The 18,705-nt window shown below is 34.4% G+C and overlaps 1 protein-coding gene across 9 annotated transcripts in view; it reads right to left on the bottom strand.

Annotated features, from left to right (window-relative positions):
* The window catches only part of PTBP2 (polypyrimidine tract binding protein 2), a 48,595-nt gene that overhangs the window by 13,924 nt on the left and 15,966 nt on the right, over positions 1 to 18,705 (bottom strand). For 5 of the 9 annotated variants that reach the window (XM_027694252.1, XM_027694247.1, XM_027694249.1 and 2 more), the window contains 4 exons: positions 10,082 to 10,254; positions 9,522 to 9,665; positions 5,826 to 5,990; positions 5,639 to 5,749 (listed from right to left, as the gene is read on the bottom strand). In XM_027694252.1, the coding sequence (XP_027550053.1) occupies positions 5,639 to 5,749; positions 5,826 to 5,990; positions 9,522 to 9,665; positions 10,082 to 10,213 (552 nt within the window). In that variant the 5' untranslated portion in view covers positions 10,214 to 10,254. Of the gene's footprint in view, positions 1 to 5,638; positions 5,750 to 5,825; positions 5,991 to 6,957; positions 6,973 to 9,521; positions 9,666 to 10,081; positions 10,273 to 18,705 lie in introns of all 9 variants that reach the window. The other 4 variants (XM_027694245.1, XM_027694246.1, XM_027694248.1 and 1 more) reach the window with 2 other exon arrangements.

Genomic DNA, 18,705 nt, shown 5'->3' with positions numbered 1-18,705 from the left:
CACGCCAAAGACAACTCCTAATAACTAAATATGCCCCATGGCTCTACATCAGCCATAGAAATTAAAAAAAAGAGCCAATCAGAAATAATGAAACTCACATTACCCAATACTAGTGAAAGTTCCAAAATAGTGGAATATTCCTAATATTCCGAGACAACTACTATAATAGAAACATTCAAAATATTCAGAAAGGGTCTCAACAACCGGGGTCATACTCACAGAGAATCTATAATCTGCTCATGTCTCAAGGCAGCCACTTTTTACTGAAGGCAAGGATAGGTAAACAAGGCCTAATACAGAAAATAGCAGAAATAGCTTGTGGAAGTCTTAAGGATCCAAAATAGAGTGCTATGACTGTCATAGACAGTACAAAAGATTGTACAGGAAATGTCAATTAAATGGAGGTCTGCACCACAAAACACAATACTCTCCCAATTTCTTGAAAATAATGTCAAATCATCCTCTCTTTTTGCTCATAGCAATCAGAAGGATGAAGAGATGAAAACTGCTGAGAAAAGAACTGCAGACTAAGAGGTGAGACAAGAGACTGTTCCAATGGGAAAAAAAATTAAAATAGTTCAATAACTAGTATTACAGAATTTTCTGATGCTGATGACACAATCAACCACAACAAAGCTTTTCTGCAAAAGGACAGTAATGAATTCTATCTAGCCAACCTGGGCACATGACACTAGGATCTCTCATTTCACAACATGACTGTGGATGTTGAAAGAAGTGGTAACGGCAGCAAAGGTGATCTCAGATGGCAAAAGCACTCTACAAAATTACCAAGTTTTGTAACACCCTGAATGAGTGATGCAGCTTTATGCAGGTAAGACTCAGATCCACCAGTAGGCTTCAAAGTTGAAGAACGTTCCTAGAATCATTACTTTCCTCAGGCTTTCCTCACCTAAATGAAGGGGTTTCTGATGCAATCAATGGAATTCACTGCTGCTCTTCACATGTTCAGGGTTCAAGATGCCTGAAAATCCTTTTGAAAGAAGAGTCCCTTGAAAAGTGCTGTATTGATAGGAACTACGCTTTGATAAGCTTCTCCTAAGGCCTTACAGACCATCAATCTGTGGAATGGAACCACAGATTTGACCACAGGAGATGGTCAAAGCAGTCCGCTAAAAATCAGAAAGATATATACTCTTTAGCTAATTCACACATGGTACAAATAAGACTGACAAGAACACAGTCTGGAAAACAGAAAATGATTTGACATTTTAATATTCTCATTTCCCAGTTCAGAAACTGAGCCCAGAGACTAAGCAGGTATTTCTGGAAACACAAGACTTAAAGCCACAACAAATATTGTATCTGCCCCTCACTTTGTCAAGCACTGCAGGTATCAGAGGTGATCATTCAAGACCAGAAATAGATCTCTTTCAGGATGAGGGTAGCTGGAAAGCATTTACCAAGGTCCAATAAAGAAAATCTGATTAGTGGGAAAAAAAAATGTGGTAGAGAAGAGCAACACAACAAAACTATTGCCTTCTCTCCATAATCATGAAAAAAAGAGAAAATTTAGTCCCTACTCTCTCTCTTCCCAAAGCAGAAAAAACAAAATATCTTTAGAAGGATGTAACAGCTTAAGGCATAAAAAAAATAGGAAGCAATACTTACAAAACATACTCCAGCTCAAATAAGTATCTCTAAGTAACTGAAGGTCATGTGGTAAATATTTCTTGGGAGAAATGTGTCCCAAGTGCATCCTACAGATACATATCTGAATGAAATTAATTTCTTTTGAGACAAGTGTCTTGAATACAAGAAGTTTCTGTGGCTAAAAAGTCTGTAAAATCATTCCATTCTCAAAAATTATGTGCAGTTCTTTGACTGAAGGACCTGTTGCTGCACTTCCTGGGCTTTCTGATACAGCACTACAGCACTCTTCTGTTTACCTGAATGCTACTTATCGTTTTTGAGCACAAATTGTGCTCCTCAGGATTAAAGATGTCCAAAAATGCTTAATACAATAATAGCGGATAATAGCCCTGAAGTTAAGTACCTGATCTAGAGGTGTCCATTCTTCCATTCTGCAATGACTACCTGAAGTTCCTATTATAGATTTTAGGGCAATGTAGCCTAGCAGAGATCTTTTGCATATAAGTGTAGAGATACCCTGAAGCTGTAAGTCAAAACAACTGGAAAGATGACACCTTGAATGTACAGTCAAACCTCACTGGAATCTCTGCAGAGTTACTCAATCACCTATGGGCCAAGTAAGGTTCAACTGGCTAACTATAACAGAAACTCTCAATTAGACTAGTGATATTTTTAACCTGTGTTGGGTTAAGATGACTGTCATGCACTATGTATGAATCTCAGTTAATCATCTACAGACGAGGCATTAATAACTGTTAATATCCATGATTTGGCAAGAATACTTTCAGTACACTTACACAAAGGCATCACTCTGAATTAGCCAGCTTTTCAGACAAACACCAGCACTCTTATCTTTCCACGGTACATCAAACTACTGATATTCAAATATTTAAGTTTGCTGCTAATCCTGAGACTATTCACCATTTACAATGAAAATGAGTTATTTTTAATGCTACAATATCTCCTTACAAATACAGACATCTCCAGGACAAAACCCTCTTCATTAGGAGAAACAGCAGTTCAATGTGCTCTACTGTTGCACGTTATGAGCTCCTTCTCCACCCCTGGCTAAACTGCTGCATTACACCTGAAGTTCACAGTCTTCACCCTCACTTGCCAGTATAACGAACCTATAATGATCCAATCTGAGGGTGATGATGAAACATGTATCAGTGTAGGCACTATCTACTTTTACAGGAAATGAGTTTCTCACAAAACAAGTGGAGCAGGAATGCAATTTTTCACTAGTTGCTCATTTAAACAGCAAAAGACATCCCACAGGGCTAGAGGTTTCGTACTGTACATTCTTGTCAGTGTCACTATCTTCTCAGAACCTTCAAATGCATAGCATCTCTCCTTGGTACTTACATCACTTGAGTTTTTCAAATTGCTCTTTAACTTCCTTAAAAAGTCTTCAATTTCTATTAAGGCCACATTCTGATTTCCTGTGAAGAGTGCCAGTGGAAAATTAAATTTCCCCATTATCTTCTATAGTCAAAATGGATGGAAAACAAATTGAAAACTTTTTTACTCTTATATCATGCTTTTAATTTTGAATTCCATGCAACTTAGGTGTAGCTGCCATATCCTCTTGCTTTTACTTTTACTGTATTTCCAGACATATTTAAACTGAAGTCCTATCCTCTGACTGCTTCTTTCCTTTACGTATTTTTGTTCTGGTGGCACTTCACATTTTATCACAGTAGCTCAACCATAAGAACTGTATTTATTTTACTCTAGGGTGAGGGCAGTGGGGAAATCAAACCTTCCTTCAAATTTAGCATCCTTCAATAACTGCAGTTGGTATCACTCTTAGCATTTTGTCTATTTATGTATAGATTGGTTAAAATATGAAACTATAAATGCAAGACCATTTCAATTTGTCACTAAGGCTCTAAGATCACTCTGACAATGACTGTACACACAGAAGTTACTTATTCAGTGAAGTTTAGTCATCCACACGTGAGCTACCACTAGTCAACAGGTACCCTAATTAAAACATGCAAAACTGGAGAAACAAATACATGCTTTTTTTTTTAAATTATGACCAATACAGTATCCCACAAGCTAGTATCAGTTTGCCAGAAGTCAACAACAGCAAGAGATTCTTAGGCTCCTTTCATACTTTTACATACCTCACTCTTTAGTTATTTGTCACTTTTTAATAATATATTCCTAGAATTACACTGAAAATTTTCAAATCACTACAGTCCATTCCACAGACGTCATGTTTCCATTAATTCTTCTGATAATATATGTAAGACTCAAAAAACGAAGTCAAAAGACTTATCATTTGATGTCACATTTTGCATCAAAAATGCACTTTAAAAGCAGCAATAACATCTACTACTGAAAATTACCTTTCCAAACATGAACCAAAACTGAATTACAACCTTCTGCAACAAACACATTCAGCAGCCAACTGTTTATTGAATATTTCAAATATGAATCTAAATGTCTAGAATTGATTTCTGCAGCATTTGTAGGTTAACATCTAGCTTCTGTACTACTATTCTAAACGTACTTAAAACCTGCAAGGTGTATCCCACTCATACAAATTCTTACGTAGCACAGTGACGTATCTGCATCTCCCTCTACTCTGAGGCACAATCTAATATTTGATATTACTTCAATTCTGAAAAGGACATCCCTAATTTCAACTGTGCTCCAGATCTACAAGTATTTCCAGACTGCTTTTCAGGAGTAGATTATGCTAAAATAGATCACCATATTCAAGCTGCAAATCATCTTGTCTCTTCTCTCTTCTTCTCTTTGTTTTCCTCAATAGCATGAAAACTTACACTCTATTTTTTGAAAACATCTCATTTTTTGGGATTCCCTGTCCTGACCAGCTCAGAGTTTTTTACTCAATGCCCACTATTTCATTTGGTGATAAGGACAAAAATTACCATCCTCCACCACTTAATGAAGTCCTTATTTCAATATAGTCCTTATTCTTTATAACAGAAAATTAAGTCTATTTTTGTCTTTCCTCTACTAAGAGATATTAATTGCTAACTTAGCCTGAGGTGTGAGCTTTTCACTTTCGTGAAATTCTCAGCTATTCTGTCATCTATGGGCAATAAGCACTTTCTATGCTGCCAAGCAAAACTTAACCAGCACATCAATTTTAATCAGCCTTCCTCAAACCCAGACTGCATATGAAGGTTTGAAAATATAAATTAATTCCACTTATCTCTTGAAAGTTATCATAAAAAAAAAAATCTAGCCTTCACCTTCGGTTTGACTTTCCTATTGCCACAAATGTGAACATATCCCATTCAATTAATTAAAAACATCTGGTCTAGATGACATGCTGTTGATCTTTGTCATAATTTATTCACAGGTTCTCTCCTGCCATAATGAGTAAAACCAGTTACCTGTTCTTACCTCTCCTACAGGATAGGAGAATTTCCCATAAAACAAAAGCAAGATCCTGCTCATCCATCACTGCTGCAAAGCTCCTTCACAGTCTGGTCACAGGCAAAACTGCACTCACTCTTCTGGGTATTTACGGTTATAACGGAGTCTAGATTATTTTTTTACGATACTATAACTAAATACTTTCACAAACCTATAACTAATCCACAAAGCGCATCTTTGTTTTGATGCTTCAAAGGCATCTAACAACAATGCAATGGGCTTACTAAATTTGCTGCTTAGAGTGAATTAATTATGCATCACCGTTAAATCCCACATTTTTACTTCCGGTTGACATTTTCGCAATTGCAGTCCCGCATGTTATTTCATCTCTGTGGAATCTTATGATAATATTTGTTCATACAGATGTATAAAATACTTTTGACACAGTATCTGTAAAAAATCTACCTGTAAATAAACTATTGTGTGAAAACTGATTTCACACAATGTAACAACATTATACAATAACTCTCAATTATTTTTTTAATCTCAAAAAATTGACGCAAGTGGTGGAGGTGTACAACACGTTGTTATTCTGTTAGATTAACATTTTACAAGTGCTTAGAGTACAGGACTATCTCCAGACTTAAAAGAGAACTATACTTACTTGTTTTGCTTGCTGTGCATTTACTGGATCACCAAACTGCAGTAAAGCTTGAAACTGGTTATTCTTTGTGAATGTGATTATCTTCAATACAGCACCAAATTTAGAGAATATCTGCCAAAAACATCACAGAGTTTTACACATGCGTTCCTCCTAATCATAGCTTAAGTTAAAATGAAATTTGACCTACCTGATGAAGAACATCCAGGGTTACTGGATAGTACATATTGTCAATAATTATTCTAAGTACTGGACTTTGTGCTGGAGTCACTGCACTCTCACTAACAGTGGTCCCACTAATGGGAGCGTTTGTTGCCTGCACAGCCGTCACTGCCTGAAGAACAGCTTGGGCACGCTTTAAAAAAAAAAAAAGACAGAAGAGAGATTAATATTTCAAGATAATAGCTTGAAATTAATTAGTAATATTAATATAGTTAACTCCAGAAACATAAAATACTCCACTTATTTAAAACTCAGAGCTACAGACATAACACAACGTAAGTGCAATGCAGTCTGACTCTGTGAGAAGAGACAACAAAAATGAAAACATCAATTAATCCTTATGTCACAGTAAGGAGTGGCTTCAAATGGCACCAATATCAGTCTTTCTAGTAGCAAGCTTATTGTTCTACTAGTAAGGATAAAGGAAGTGAGGATTTTGTAGCTTTCAAGACTCTTTCCTTTAAAGGAAATAAAATCAAATAAACCCACAAACCAACAAACAAAAAACCCCAACCCTACAGGAACCAGAAGTATCTTATTTTTCAAAAGACTGTTTCACAGTTAACATTTTACTCCCATTTTAATTATGTAGAAGGCTCTGATAGAAAAGGAAAATGCTAAACTAATCTTCCAAACTTCTCAGTTTTAACACAATGAAATAATACACAAGACTGACAAATGTCAGAAAATAGTATCCAAGAGGTAAACAAACTGGTGTCTGTTATCCACCCTCTTTTGTAAAAAGAAAAACAAAATCCTCTCCATGTGTGGGGATTTTTTGGTTTTTAAACACAAGCAGGATTTTAGAAGTTCAAAGGTAACCACAGGATGATATCACATGAACACACATCTATGTAACTACTTCCACTGCCAAAGCTGACAGTATCAGAAAGATTAGATGTCTTTTTCTGAGAAAGAAAAAGTGCAGAAAAAAGGGTTCCATTTAATACTTTCATTACAGTAGCCTTATGAAGCAAAACAATACAAAACAAGAGAGACAAGTGAGCATGCCAGGTAAAAATAATAACCACCATATTAATGCATACTGCATATTTTAAAGATATTAGAGCTACTACACATTTTCATGTCTCACAACTTACATGATACTCCTCATACTGAAACGAATCAATGAATAAGGAAAGTGGGGGAGAAGGAAAAAAAGAAGACCTAGTGAACACCAGTTGGGAAAACAAACTTTACCTCTACATTTAACATTAATTACTGTAACTCTGCGAAAACATCTTTTGATAACAACACTTCTTTTCCCTAACATATGAAACACACAACTTTCAAGCTGGCCAGATATTTGGCTGAGTTGCATAATTACCTCCTATTCTTTCTATAAGCACAGAAGCACATATGAAATAAAACACACTCTTAAAATGACTAGAAAAGTTTAGACTGTATAACCAAGGAACTAAAATCTGTGAAGTCAATTTTAACATAAGACTAACTTGTTAGCACTATCTATGCTTATACATTTCATTCCACTAGAATCAATGTGAATACATGAAGGAATAGAGGACTTAGCAGTGGTAAATGATGAGTATTTTGTCAAACAAGTTAAAAATAACAACAAAAATAACATAATATATAAATAGTCAATTTGAAGACATACAAGTAGCACGCAAAGTTTTTTTTTTATTTTTGCAAAACTTAAATTAATTTTAAAAGATCAGATATACCACTGAAAGTATAACATTTATTTCTAAATGTTGCAATGTCTATGCAGAAGGACTAAACCCATGCATTTATGACAGGAGGATGATTAAAGAGATCTAAAGTTACAGAGGTCATGCTACTCTCAATTCTCCTGAGTCTAGAAACTGCACAAAATAAAGTAAGAGATATTTGTTTTATATCTGAGTTTAAATGCTCCTCTTGGTGTTTTGATGTCTCACAGGAAAAGGATTTTCATAGAATTACAAACTGAAATGAAAACTTCAATGGTCTTTTTTGAATGTTTATTCAGAACCAACTCATTCTGAGCATATAAGTAAAAATAATCTCCAAAACTACTATTGCTGAGAAGTTCAGAAAAGCTCAGTTCAATGGAACCTCTCCAGCCAAGGCCTGGCTGTCTAAAGTACCCCTTGGTTAAACAGGTTTTTTTCTATCTTCTTTATAAAGAAGATACTTGCAGCTTTCTCCAGGTTTTTTTATCCTATCTTTCCAGTTACACATACTAACATTCTGACTTCTTCACATCTTCCTGCTTGAACATCCAGAAAAAGACAACTTCAAAATGAATTTGAGTTGATGAGAAAGCCTTCAAATACAGATTAAAAATTTTAAGGTTTAGGTATCCAAAAGAACACCAGACTACACAAGTAATACCTGCACCCTCTTTATTTTTTCTTACAGAAAAAAGAATATCCAACCATCTTACACTTTATAGAATGTCTCATGAGATACTAGAATACGTACTGCCAAGTACCTATTTATATCATTTAGTTCTAAATTAAACTTAGTTTTAAGTTCCCAAAGACTTGGAATATATGTTAAGACTGGTCATTAATATGTATGGTGGCATAAAAGCTGCTGAAAAGTCAGCACATCCTATAGGTTGGAAAGGTGAATATGTGAAGTACGAAACCACTATCAGGAGAGAAACCAAAGGACAATGTAAGAACATTGCTTAGGGAATATGTTCATCCACTGTATGTGTAGACAGAATTCATCCTCTACTCCACTTTTTCAAAAGTAAATGAAGGTATTTATTTTTCTTTGTCGCTGACAATTGCTGGGTTGGGGAGCCTCAATTTTTAAAAAGCACTTTTAGTAGATAATCAAAAGATTCTAAGGAACAAGAATGTGTAGAAAGATCAACAGAAAAATCAACACTATACTTGATGTGAAACAAAAGGTCTTTCAAGCTGTTATATAACTATACTATTTATGTGTCCTAAGAGAAGACACAATTAACAGAAACTGTAACTTGGCACTTACACCGTTTTTGTATCATCAAAAAGGCAACACAAAAAATTAATCTTAAAATAACCATCTGATTTGTGGTAAGTTGAGTGCCTTTTATCCCTCTATAGTTTGTATGAAATGGTCACTACGTTACTTTTTCTAATTTTTATGTTCTACTAAAAACAGACATGTATCTATATTTATTGTGAAATAGGTCCTGTAGAAGCAAGAGCAAACTGGTTTTTTGTTATAAAGTACATATGTCTCTAGAGCAATCATTATGATATTCTTCTCCAGGAACAGCAGATCACATAAGCTGAGGTTACCAGTGCTACTGGAGTGATCATTCAAAGCACTGGAATGTAGGCATTGGCATTAGCCATCACCACTGGGGAAATTCAAATCAGCACTGGAATCTCAGGTGTCAGAATCAAAAAGTTAATTTTATTATCCTACAGTCTCTAAACTAAGACAATAACTTTAAAGTTATTTAAAGGTAAAACACACCTCAGAATCTTTTTACTTCAAGGAAAAATTAAGAAAATTTGTCATAATGGAAAGATCACAGAGAAAGTAGAACCCCTTCAAGTGCCACAAAATGGAATGATCATAGTAAAGACTACAGTAGTGTTAGAATGCCAGCAAAACCAAATAATGTAAACATAGGCCACATGAGCCAAGGACACATGCCATGCCTCATCCTCTACTGTGTGCGTTTTCTTCTAATACTACTGAACAGTAAATGTACCTGGTTAAGTGTGTTATCAGTCTTTAGTTCTTTATGATTGGAATACTGGATATAAATAGGTTGGTTACGAAGATGAGGTGTCACAGCAGAGTAGTAATTAACCATAGTGATAGCTGCCTCTTCTGTAGCAAGTTCCAAAAATGCCTGTAATGAAAACAGTTAACTTTCAGTATTTACAAATCAGATAATCTTCATATTAGCAGCATATTAAAAAAACACAGGGTTTGATAACACATTTTAACAAATATCAGTCTTCAGAAAATGTTATTCTCTATATACCAATGTTATTTCCTAAGCTACTTGATCTCCAAAAATTCACTTGTGAAGGCACAGGAATAAGTACTTATCTTGCAGCTAACTTTCTGCTTTAGGTAGCTGCCAACCATTCCCTGATTCACCCCAACATTTACTAAAAGGTGGTGTAAGTTCATTAAAAAACTGAAAGGAACAAAAGCTCTTTTTTTTTCTTTACTGCTTACTGTTATATGACTTATTTCAACAACATTTTAACAATACATTTTGAAATCAGACATATTAAAAAATGGAAAGCAACATATTACCTGATTTTTCCCTTTCAGCATCAGGATGTTGGTTACTTTACCAAAGGGTAAACCTAAAGCAATAACTTCTGTTTCTGTCACTTCCCCAGGCAATTTCCTGATATGAAGAACACGAGAAGGAGCCCCATCCATTTTATCATCACCTTTGAATTTCTTGTTGTCATTACCATTAGCTGAAAGACATATTCAGATTGTATTTGAAAAGTTTACTGATATTATTAGTTATTTATTAAAAAATGCTCTCAGTTATAAACATGAAATTATAAGTAAGTCAGCTCTTTATCTGGTCTAAATAAAATTCAAGGGGTCAGAACAAATTCTGCAGAGATAAACATTAGTTTCATGAAAGGTGGACTGTGCGAGACTTAGTAGCCCTCTGTAATAACTCATTTTCCAAATAAGACAAAAACCACAGTAAAACCTTCACTTTAACTGAAGCAACTCATATAATACCATGTAAGAATATTAATCATGACTCAAAAGGGCTCACATAAGAACTCTAAAGTACACTAAAAAGAAAAAAAAAAAAATTAGTGGTTACCCAGAATTTTTTTGAAAGACAAAAAATGGTGGTGAATAGCTGATACAAGATAGGCTGAAGTGAAGTTTTTTTAAGAATGCTTGCACTAAGGAACTGGACAGAAAAAGTAGAAAAGTATCAAAACAAGACAGTAAGCCACTATTAACACTGGGAAAGATCACACTGGAGAAAGGTGATGACCCAGAGGACTGACATCCCAAAAATCTGATGAAATCCACAATTTAAGGACAAACTAGAGAAATGCCCATTAAGGACTACTAGCTTACTCATAGAAAAAGAAAAACCAATGAACCTGATGCTGCCAACACAGATGGGGGGGTAGAGGAAGAGACAGACAAGATTTTCCTACCAGAATCAGGGAAGCATTAATACCAGTGTACAAAGCACCAGACAGACACTATTTGGAATACTGTCCAGAATTCTTGCATAGAATTCCAGCAAAATTCCACCTTGAGTTTCTTTTTCTTGAACATATCTAATACCTAGATAGCCAGTTGGATGGAATAAGTCTTGCTTTTGAATGCAGGCCAGAAAAAAATTATTTGCTTTGGTTAAAAACATGTTAGTGGAGTAAGATCAGAGAGTCAAGAGGTAAAGAAGATCAGTGTCATAAGATATACAGATATTAATGAATTAATCAATGCTGGAAATCAGCAACATTTAGACATGAGCAAAGCAAGTGCAAAGACTTCCTTTTCTCTACTTTTTGATATAAAAAAGTAATATATTTAGATTTATCTACATATAAAAGTCAAGATACTCTCTTAGTTAAAAATATTATGTCTTAGAGGCAAGGTCATGCTTTAATTCCATACCCCCACTCTGTATCACTACCACCTTCCCCCCTCAAAAAAATTTCCATAACTAAGCTTTCTAAAAAGTTCTTGCACTGCAGGACACTAAGCATTTTCCAACTTACTATAGCAGAAAAAAACAACAAAAACCCAGTGATATTAGAAACTGGTCAAAATTCAGCTATAGGTATCTCCAACTGACAGTGCTAGAAGGGCTCAAATCCATGCAATAGTATGTATTTTATTTTCATCTGCTGCACAGAAAGACAAATCTTGATGGAACACAGAAGAGTAAAATTTCAAAAACGCACAATGAACTAGGATCTCAAGTCTATCTATAGTCTGCACAATGCTCTAACTTTTATCATTTTGGAAAACATGGTGAGATTGAGCTTCCAAGTAGCCAAATTTTAACTCTTCAAAATTATACAATATAACGCTTTGTCTCAAAGGGACAGGTAGTCAAAATTTATGAAAATTACTTTTATTTTTCACCCGAGGTTCATCATGCAACAGTCCTCCCTAGTCATCAATTTAAATTTCTATTAAAAAAAAAAAAAAAGAAACAAGGTGAAGTGGGATAGGCTGGACAATACACTGCCAACAAACTTGCAAAGAGTAAAAGAATTACAGTGATACTAAAACTGCATGTCCAATGCCCTTCATACTCAAGCTTTCTCAATAATTTCAATTCATTACAAGTTTCAAAAATTAAATATGAAACATTAACAATGAGAAATGAGAAAATGAAAATAAAGTTTTTTAAATGAAAGCATTTTCTGAACCTGATTATGAAACCTCTGGTTTTATTACACCACCAGAAAAATATACACCATGAATGCTCGGATCACTGCTTAGAGAGCTGTTTTGTCTTTCATGTGGTCTTAAACATACAACTTTGACATATTAACTTTTCCACAGCAAGAATAATTCCAATAATTATTTTTTTAAATGAAAGCTTTTATTTGAATTAGGTTTTAGGTAGTCCCGGCATTTTTAGTAAAAGTATCACTGGCCAGTTCTATCTCGTATTGGCCTTTTTAGCCACCAACGCGCTTGCATGAAAAATGGGTAGAGCCCTTCCCAAATCTTCGTTCGCGAAGCCTAGCCATGAATGAATGAAATGAATGAATGAAATCACTGGCCAGTACATAAACACTCAAATATAAGTATATGAAAAGAAATGTTGCTTTAAGAATTATTTAACACAATGATTTGATAATTATTGTATTATCCAAATAGATTGATTTTCCATCTATTAGCATTGCTATCTAATATTGGCATTTTACAGTTATTCAACTTTTGTTGCAGTAGGTTTAAAGTTTAAAATAAATATTTTGTTGTACTAAATATATATATATCTTTTCCTAAAGAGTAGTTAACAGTTTTAATTTAACTCATGTATACAAATCTCACACAATTTTATCTTTTAAACTGTCTTAAACATCTACTAAACTATTCTTTAAATTTTTTTTACTTACTGTAAAAAAAAGCTACGTAGATAAGCGCCTGCGCGAAAGTGTCTATATGAAAAAGTACATAAATCTATTAAAGTAGGATATAAAAAAGATACAGAATTAGGCACTAAGGAATGTATGGCAATGAGATAAGTGGAGTGTGGAAGGGAAAGGATGGGGGGACTGGCAACAAGCATTCTCCATGCTATGTAATTGCCCAAAGAAAATTTTAAACAGTTGGGCAAGTAACCATGACAAAAGCTCGTTATTACTTTTTGGCAGGAGCATATCTTCTACAATGAAGGCTGACCATGCGGGAAAAAAATGAAGCCCACCATCTTAAAGTAAAATTTATGCCAAATTTAACAGTGGATTTTGGAAGCTGGAAGAAATTAACACATCAGTTGTTGAAAGCAAAGAGAACGTGTACTTTTTCTACTTTTGATTATTCATTCAGCATAGCCTAACATTAATTTATTGTTTCAGTAATGGCAGTAATAAAGTGTGTGTCATACACTAAATACACATGCACATACACAAGTGAATTTTTCAAAACATTTAAGGAACAAATTAAATTTAGCTTTTAGAAGAGTTATCAAGAGTTTCTGGCACTGTATGAAACCTTTCTCCTTAACTGTAGTCTCTTATTTGTCATTATAAATGGTACTTCTCAGCTGAAGACACATTATTAAACTGCACTTGGGAACAGAAAACCACGTTTCCAACATGGGAACACAACTTGTACAGAGCCGCTGGAAGGTGAACTCAACTACTGTTGAAACAAAAATTTCATTCTATAACAGTTGTATTGGCATAATCAGCATCCATAAAGGTTAAAAAGTAAGTCAAGAGGAACAAGGTACTCAAGGAATAACATGGTCTTTTGGTAGAAATGGAGTCTATGGCTAAGCAAGCAACCCAAAAGATCCTTCCCTATACAGCAGTTAAAACAAAATTGCTGAAAACTGTGGGGAGGTCAAGGGATATTGTCAGGGGAAACCTCACGAGCTGACTAATAACTACAGCTGAGAAACTGCTATTACACTGGAAGCTTATTGGCAAGTAGTTATTTCATCATGTAGTTTGGCTTTCATCTGACTTGAATACCCTGATGCAAATCAAGCATCTTGTGCTAACATTTTAACAAATATAAAGATGCACTGAAAAGCACCATGCTACAACATTTGGGGGGGAAAAAAAAGTTTTAAAAAATCACAGTGGGAATGGCTAAAACAGTGTTAGTATCAGTTCATTTACTAATCAAGTTACAGCCTTAAATATATAGTTAAAAAAATATAATCAAAAAATTAGAACCATAACCCTGAATCATAGAAACATTTTGGTTAGAGAAGACCTTTAAGACCGAGTCCAACCACTAATCCTGCACTGCCAAGTTGCATTGAACTATGCCCCCAAGCACCACATCTACATATCTTTTAAATACCTTCAGGGATGGTTATATTCAATTCAGACTACCAAAATCCCCCATGTTCTGTAACAACCTTTGTACTGATCAAGTCCTCTTCAGCTCTCCACCAAGGAGAAGAAAAATTAGTTTTGAGGTGACATCAGATGTGTACTTCTACACAAAATCTTATCTCTACTAATGGCATTCAAAGCATTATTCTTCCACATAAATAGGATACTACAGTTTAAATATAAGTGATATATATAAGCCACATCCCTGCTGCACACAGTTCTTTCAATTCAGCATAAATCAACTCGTTGAAATTGAATGCTTACGAGCTGACAAAGCCTATAAATGGCTACAATCTGAGCAACTTGGGTCCTAATTTTCAGTTAGAAACTCCTATTTTATTAAACACAGAAAAATCTATATAAAAAAGGCAACAGAATGAACTGTAATGTACACAAGGCATATTGTAAGTCCAAGTCATTCATTCAAGCTATGAAGATTCAATGCTCCCAAGCAGTTTTTGCAGAAAAACTGATCTTCAAGTTCAGCATAACTGCTAGCAAAGACTGAACAGTTTACCTCCTGATGACAACTATTTTTTAAAAAATATTTTTCATAAAATTTCAGGAGTTTCTCTGCACATTTTTTTATTTTTTGAGAAATACACAAATAACACTTAAGAGTTCTGAGATCTTGATTTTAGGTACTTTGTTTTAGGTCTTCCTGGAACACTTATTTTGTTGTCCAGTACAATCAGTTTGTACGTAGTAAAGACAAGAAGCTTACTAACAGCAGTATTCATTGCTGATGCTAATGTAGAAAGTACTTCTTGTTTCACTTTGGCTAAATATATGAAATTTAATGTTATCAGCAAGTAGAACAACATAGGACACATATCAAGATAGGAAATGAGTAACTAAGAGAAAGAAAGTGGAATTATGAAGATATCTAGTTTACAGTTGTGGATTACGACCACACAGAAATATTAAATGTTGCACTGGTTACCAAACACAATCATCTGCCTCAAACAACCAGTTATGGAAACTGTAGATAATTACAAATTGAGTGGGTATAACAGAGATCATGTGGTTTCATTTCTGGAAGGTTCTTTCCTTAAAAATATGTACCCGGCCCTGATGTAAGTGATAGAATGTAGAAAAAGGAGACCTGTTGTCTGATCCAGTGACAAACTTCTCCACAAGTGCCAACAGGATCCCAAAACCAAAAAAATAGGATCTTTAATACACAAATCTTCAAAAGCTCAAATTAAAGATAAAATCTGAAATTTAAAACGCCTGAAAGAACAAAAAAGGAGATACTGTGCTCAAAAATAAGGTAGAGACACATAGAATATGAACTTGTCTGAAGTTTGCATTTGTTAATCTTAAAATTAAAGATTACATGGTCATTGTTAATTACTCTTGTTTGGTTGGTGGGGGTTTTTGTTGTTTACCATGGACATGGGCCATGTGCAAATGAAAATCTTGACCAATCAACTAGCTTTCAGTACAAAGAATATTGCTTAACAGGAGTATGAGCTTAAAAAAGTAAACAAGGTGAAACAATTAAGAAATGTAACTATGCGGCTTTTATCCGGCACATCTGCACATAGGCTGCACCCCTGTTTCAAAATTCACTGAGCACAATGTTTTCTAAGTAACAATGATAACACATTTACAATATGATATAGTGGCTGTTCTATGTTGCACAGTCTAAAACTAATACACTTCAACTTAGCTCTTAAAAATATATAAAAATACTACAGCTAGAGTAAAATCCAACTGAAGTGGAACAACAATGAATTACCATGGCATAGTGATGCAGACAGAAATTACCTAAATTAATAATAATAGCCACATTTAATATCTCTCATCCTGAGGTGTTTTTTTTATTTTTGTAAGTTTCTTAATTTACAAAAAGATTATATTGTTCAGACATTCAGAGCATTAAAATGTAGCTCATCCACATGCATATCTGTAGAAAAATGTAAATTATACTATATTATTAAATTATTATACTTTCCAATCACATGTGCTGCACTTCTTCAAACCTTTCCAATTATTATTAACTGTAATCAATTTACAAACTTCAGAAGTAAATTATCTATGTTTAGGCATCATTAATGTTAACTAATAACCAATTTTACTTAATGTGCTATCAAAAAATGGCACATCTATGTTTATTCCCCAAGTTAAACATAGCACTTGAAATATTATTAGCTTGTATGCCTCAGTGCTAAGTATTCTGTTAATACAATGAATTACCTACCAAAGACACTGCTAAAGTTCCCTGCTAATTAAGTAAAAACAAGATCAAGATTAATAGTATCATTTAAAGCTCCAGGAGTTTGTTGAGCTCAGTTGCAAAAGGAATTTTGGAATGTTTCTACTGATTTACCTTAAACACACAAACATGAACAATGAAATTGGTGGCAGCTGTAAGAAAACCTGGCAATTTTTCTGTTTCAATCCCTTGTCTTTGACAAGCCAATTTTCACAGAACTGTCATTAACATATTTTACTTTTTATCTCCATCCCTTAAAAATGTTACATTTACAGTTCATGGCATGAGCAGCTTCATACAGGTAACTATTCCTAGAACTTCCATTAAGTACTACTCCATCTGAACAGCAAAAGCCTCACAAGAAGTTCAGCATAAAAGCAACCCATTACAGAGGAAACACCTTTCCTAGTTCTTAAAGAGAAGGGATTTTTTCTTCAATTTAAAAGCTGCAGAATAAACAACTGCAGTTATGTATTTACTGAACATAAGCACTGAAAGGTAAAAAAGTTATTTATGTACAATCATTTACAATGTGCATTACTAATGTCTTCAAAAACATCCAGAGTCAAAAATATTTTTTTAAATATCCTGGTTTCAGCTCTGGTTTCTCAGAATCCTGTTACCAAATCATTTTAGTTTACCTAAACAGCCTTTCCAGTCATTGTGCACCAACATGAAAAAAATTAACTCACAGATCTTTATGAGAAGGTTATGCTCCACAAAGAGATCAGAATCAAACAAGATTATGATAGAAAATACAAATAAACTTTAAAAATATTTTTCAGAAAAGCTAAAGGAAAACACTAGTAGTAGTTCAAGCAGTAGCAGAAGGCCTGTAGTTCCAACAGTACAACTTCAACATATTAGTGTCAGCTGGTGTCAAAAAGGTCAGAAACTTAAACATCTAACATAAAAAAAGAACTTCTTAGAAAAGCTTAGATATTTCCTGACCTGGAACTTTACGGGCTGTCCTCCCTTGCTACAAATTCTAATCTAGGAGATGGGATCCTTCCCTCAATGTTTACAGACTGCTGTTCTGCCATACTGTTCAAACTAGTTTAGGAAAAAAAAATAAATCTTGTATATTTAAATACAAATGCTTATCTGAAATTCCACAATTCCACAATGACATGAATCAAATTATGTTCAGGAGATACAATGGTTCTGAATTAAGTGAGAACTCACACAGGAGTCACTCTCATCGCAGTCTAACTTCCTTTTAAGGCTGCTCTATGCAAAAGACACAGAAGGCACCTAAGACAGTAACTTCACTTGCAGTGAATGTTAATACAATACATTGCCAGTCTCCTCTTACCTGTACAGTCTTGAAGGTGGATATTGATGACACAACTGCTTAGGAAATGCCCAAGGATGGGGCCTTGGATTTTGAGCCATGTCCAACACAGTAGGCTTTTCCTTAATTTCATATTGTTTATAAAATTACGAGCGGTTCAAATAATCAATAAGAATGTAAATCAAATGTTTGCCCACCAATTTCACATATTTCTTTCACAAAAAAATATTACAGGATTCATATGTAATACTCCCTATAGGGTAGAGAAACCATTCCTTTTTCATGCCTTTCACTAAGAAAAAATTAGAGTATTCATAAAAGCATTAAAGTACTACAGTATTCTGACTGAATGGCAGCTGAATACAAATAACCACTAATGGAACAGTTACCATGATAAAAGGGTAGGAAGTTAGTTTTTAAAAACTCATCTTCAGGCTCACCCATAATGACACAGCCCTCACTTCTACCAAAAACACACACTTCCATAAAAAGTTAAGTTTGTTTTATAACTTAAGCATTTTGGTTTAGGTTAATGTTTCTATAGTACAGATTTAGAAAGAAATGAGGCTGTGATTGACAAGGTGTTGCTCTAAGTTCAGGCCTGCTAGGGCACTACTAGTGACAACTGGTTTTTGGATTGTGTATACTTTTACCAATGAAGTTGAGAGGATTACAAAGACAAACTGCCTCTTTCTTCTGATGATCTCTGTATCTGCTTGAAAAAATATCATGGGATCAGATACTGGAAATATCAAGGTCGAAACCAGAATAGGTTTCTATATAAGCCAGAAAACAATGGCCAGGTCTGATAAAATCATGACACTTCCCAACTCTAAGA

Source organism: Neopelma chrysocephalum, unplaced genomic scaffold, assembly GCF_003984885.1.
Source record: "Neopelma chrysocephalum unplaced genomic scaffold, ASM398488v2 Primary Assembly neopelma1_97, whole genome shotgun sequence".
Classification (NCBI taxonomy): domain Eukaryota; kingdom Metazoa; phylum Chordata; class Aves; order Passeriformes; family Pipridae; genus Neopelma; species Neopelma chrysocephalum.
Note: the sequence above shows the minus strand (reverse complement) of the source record. Positions and strands in the feature narration are given on the sequence as shown.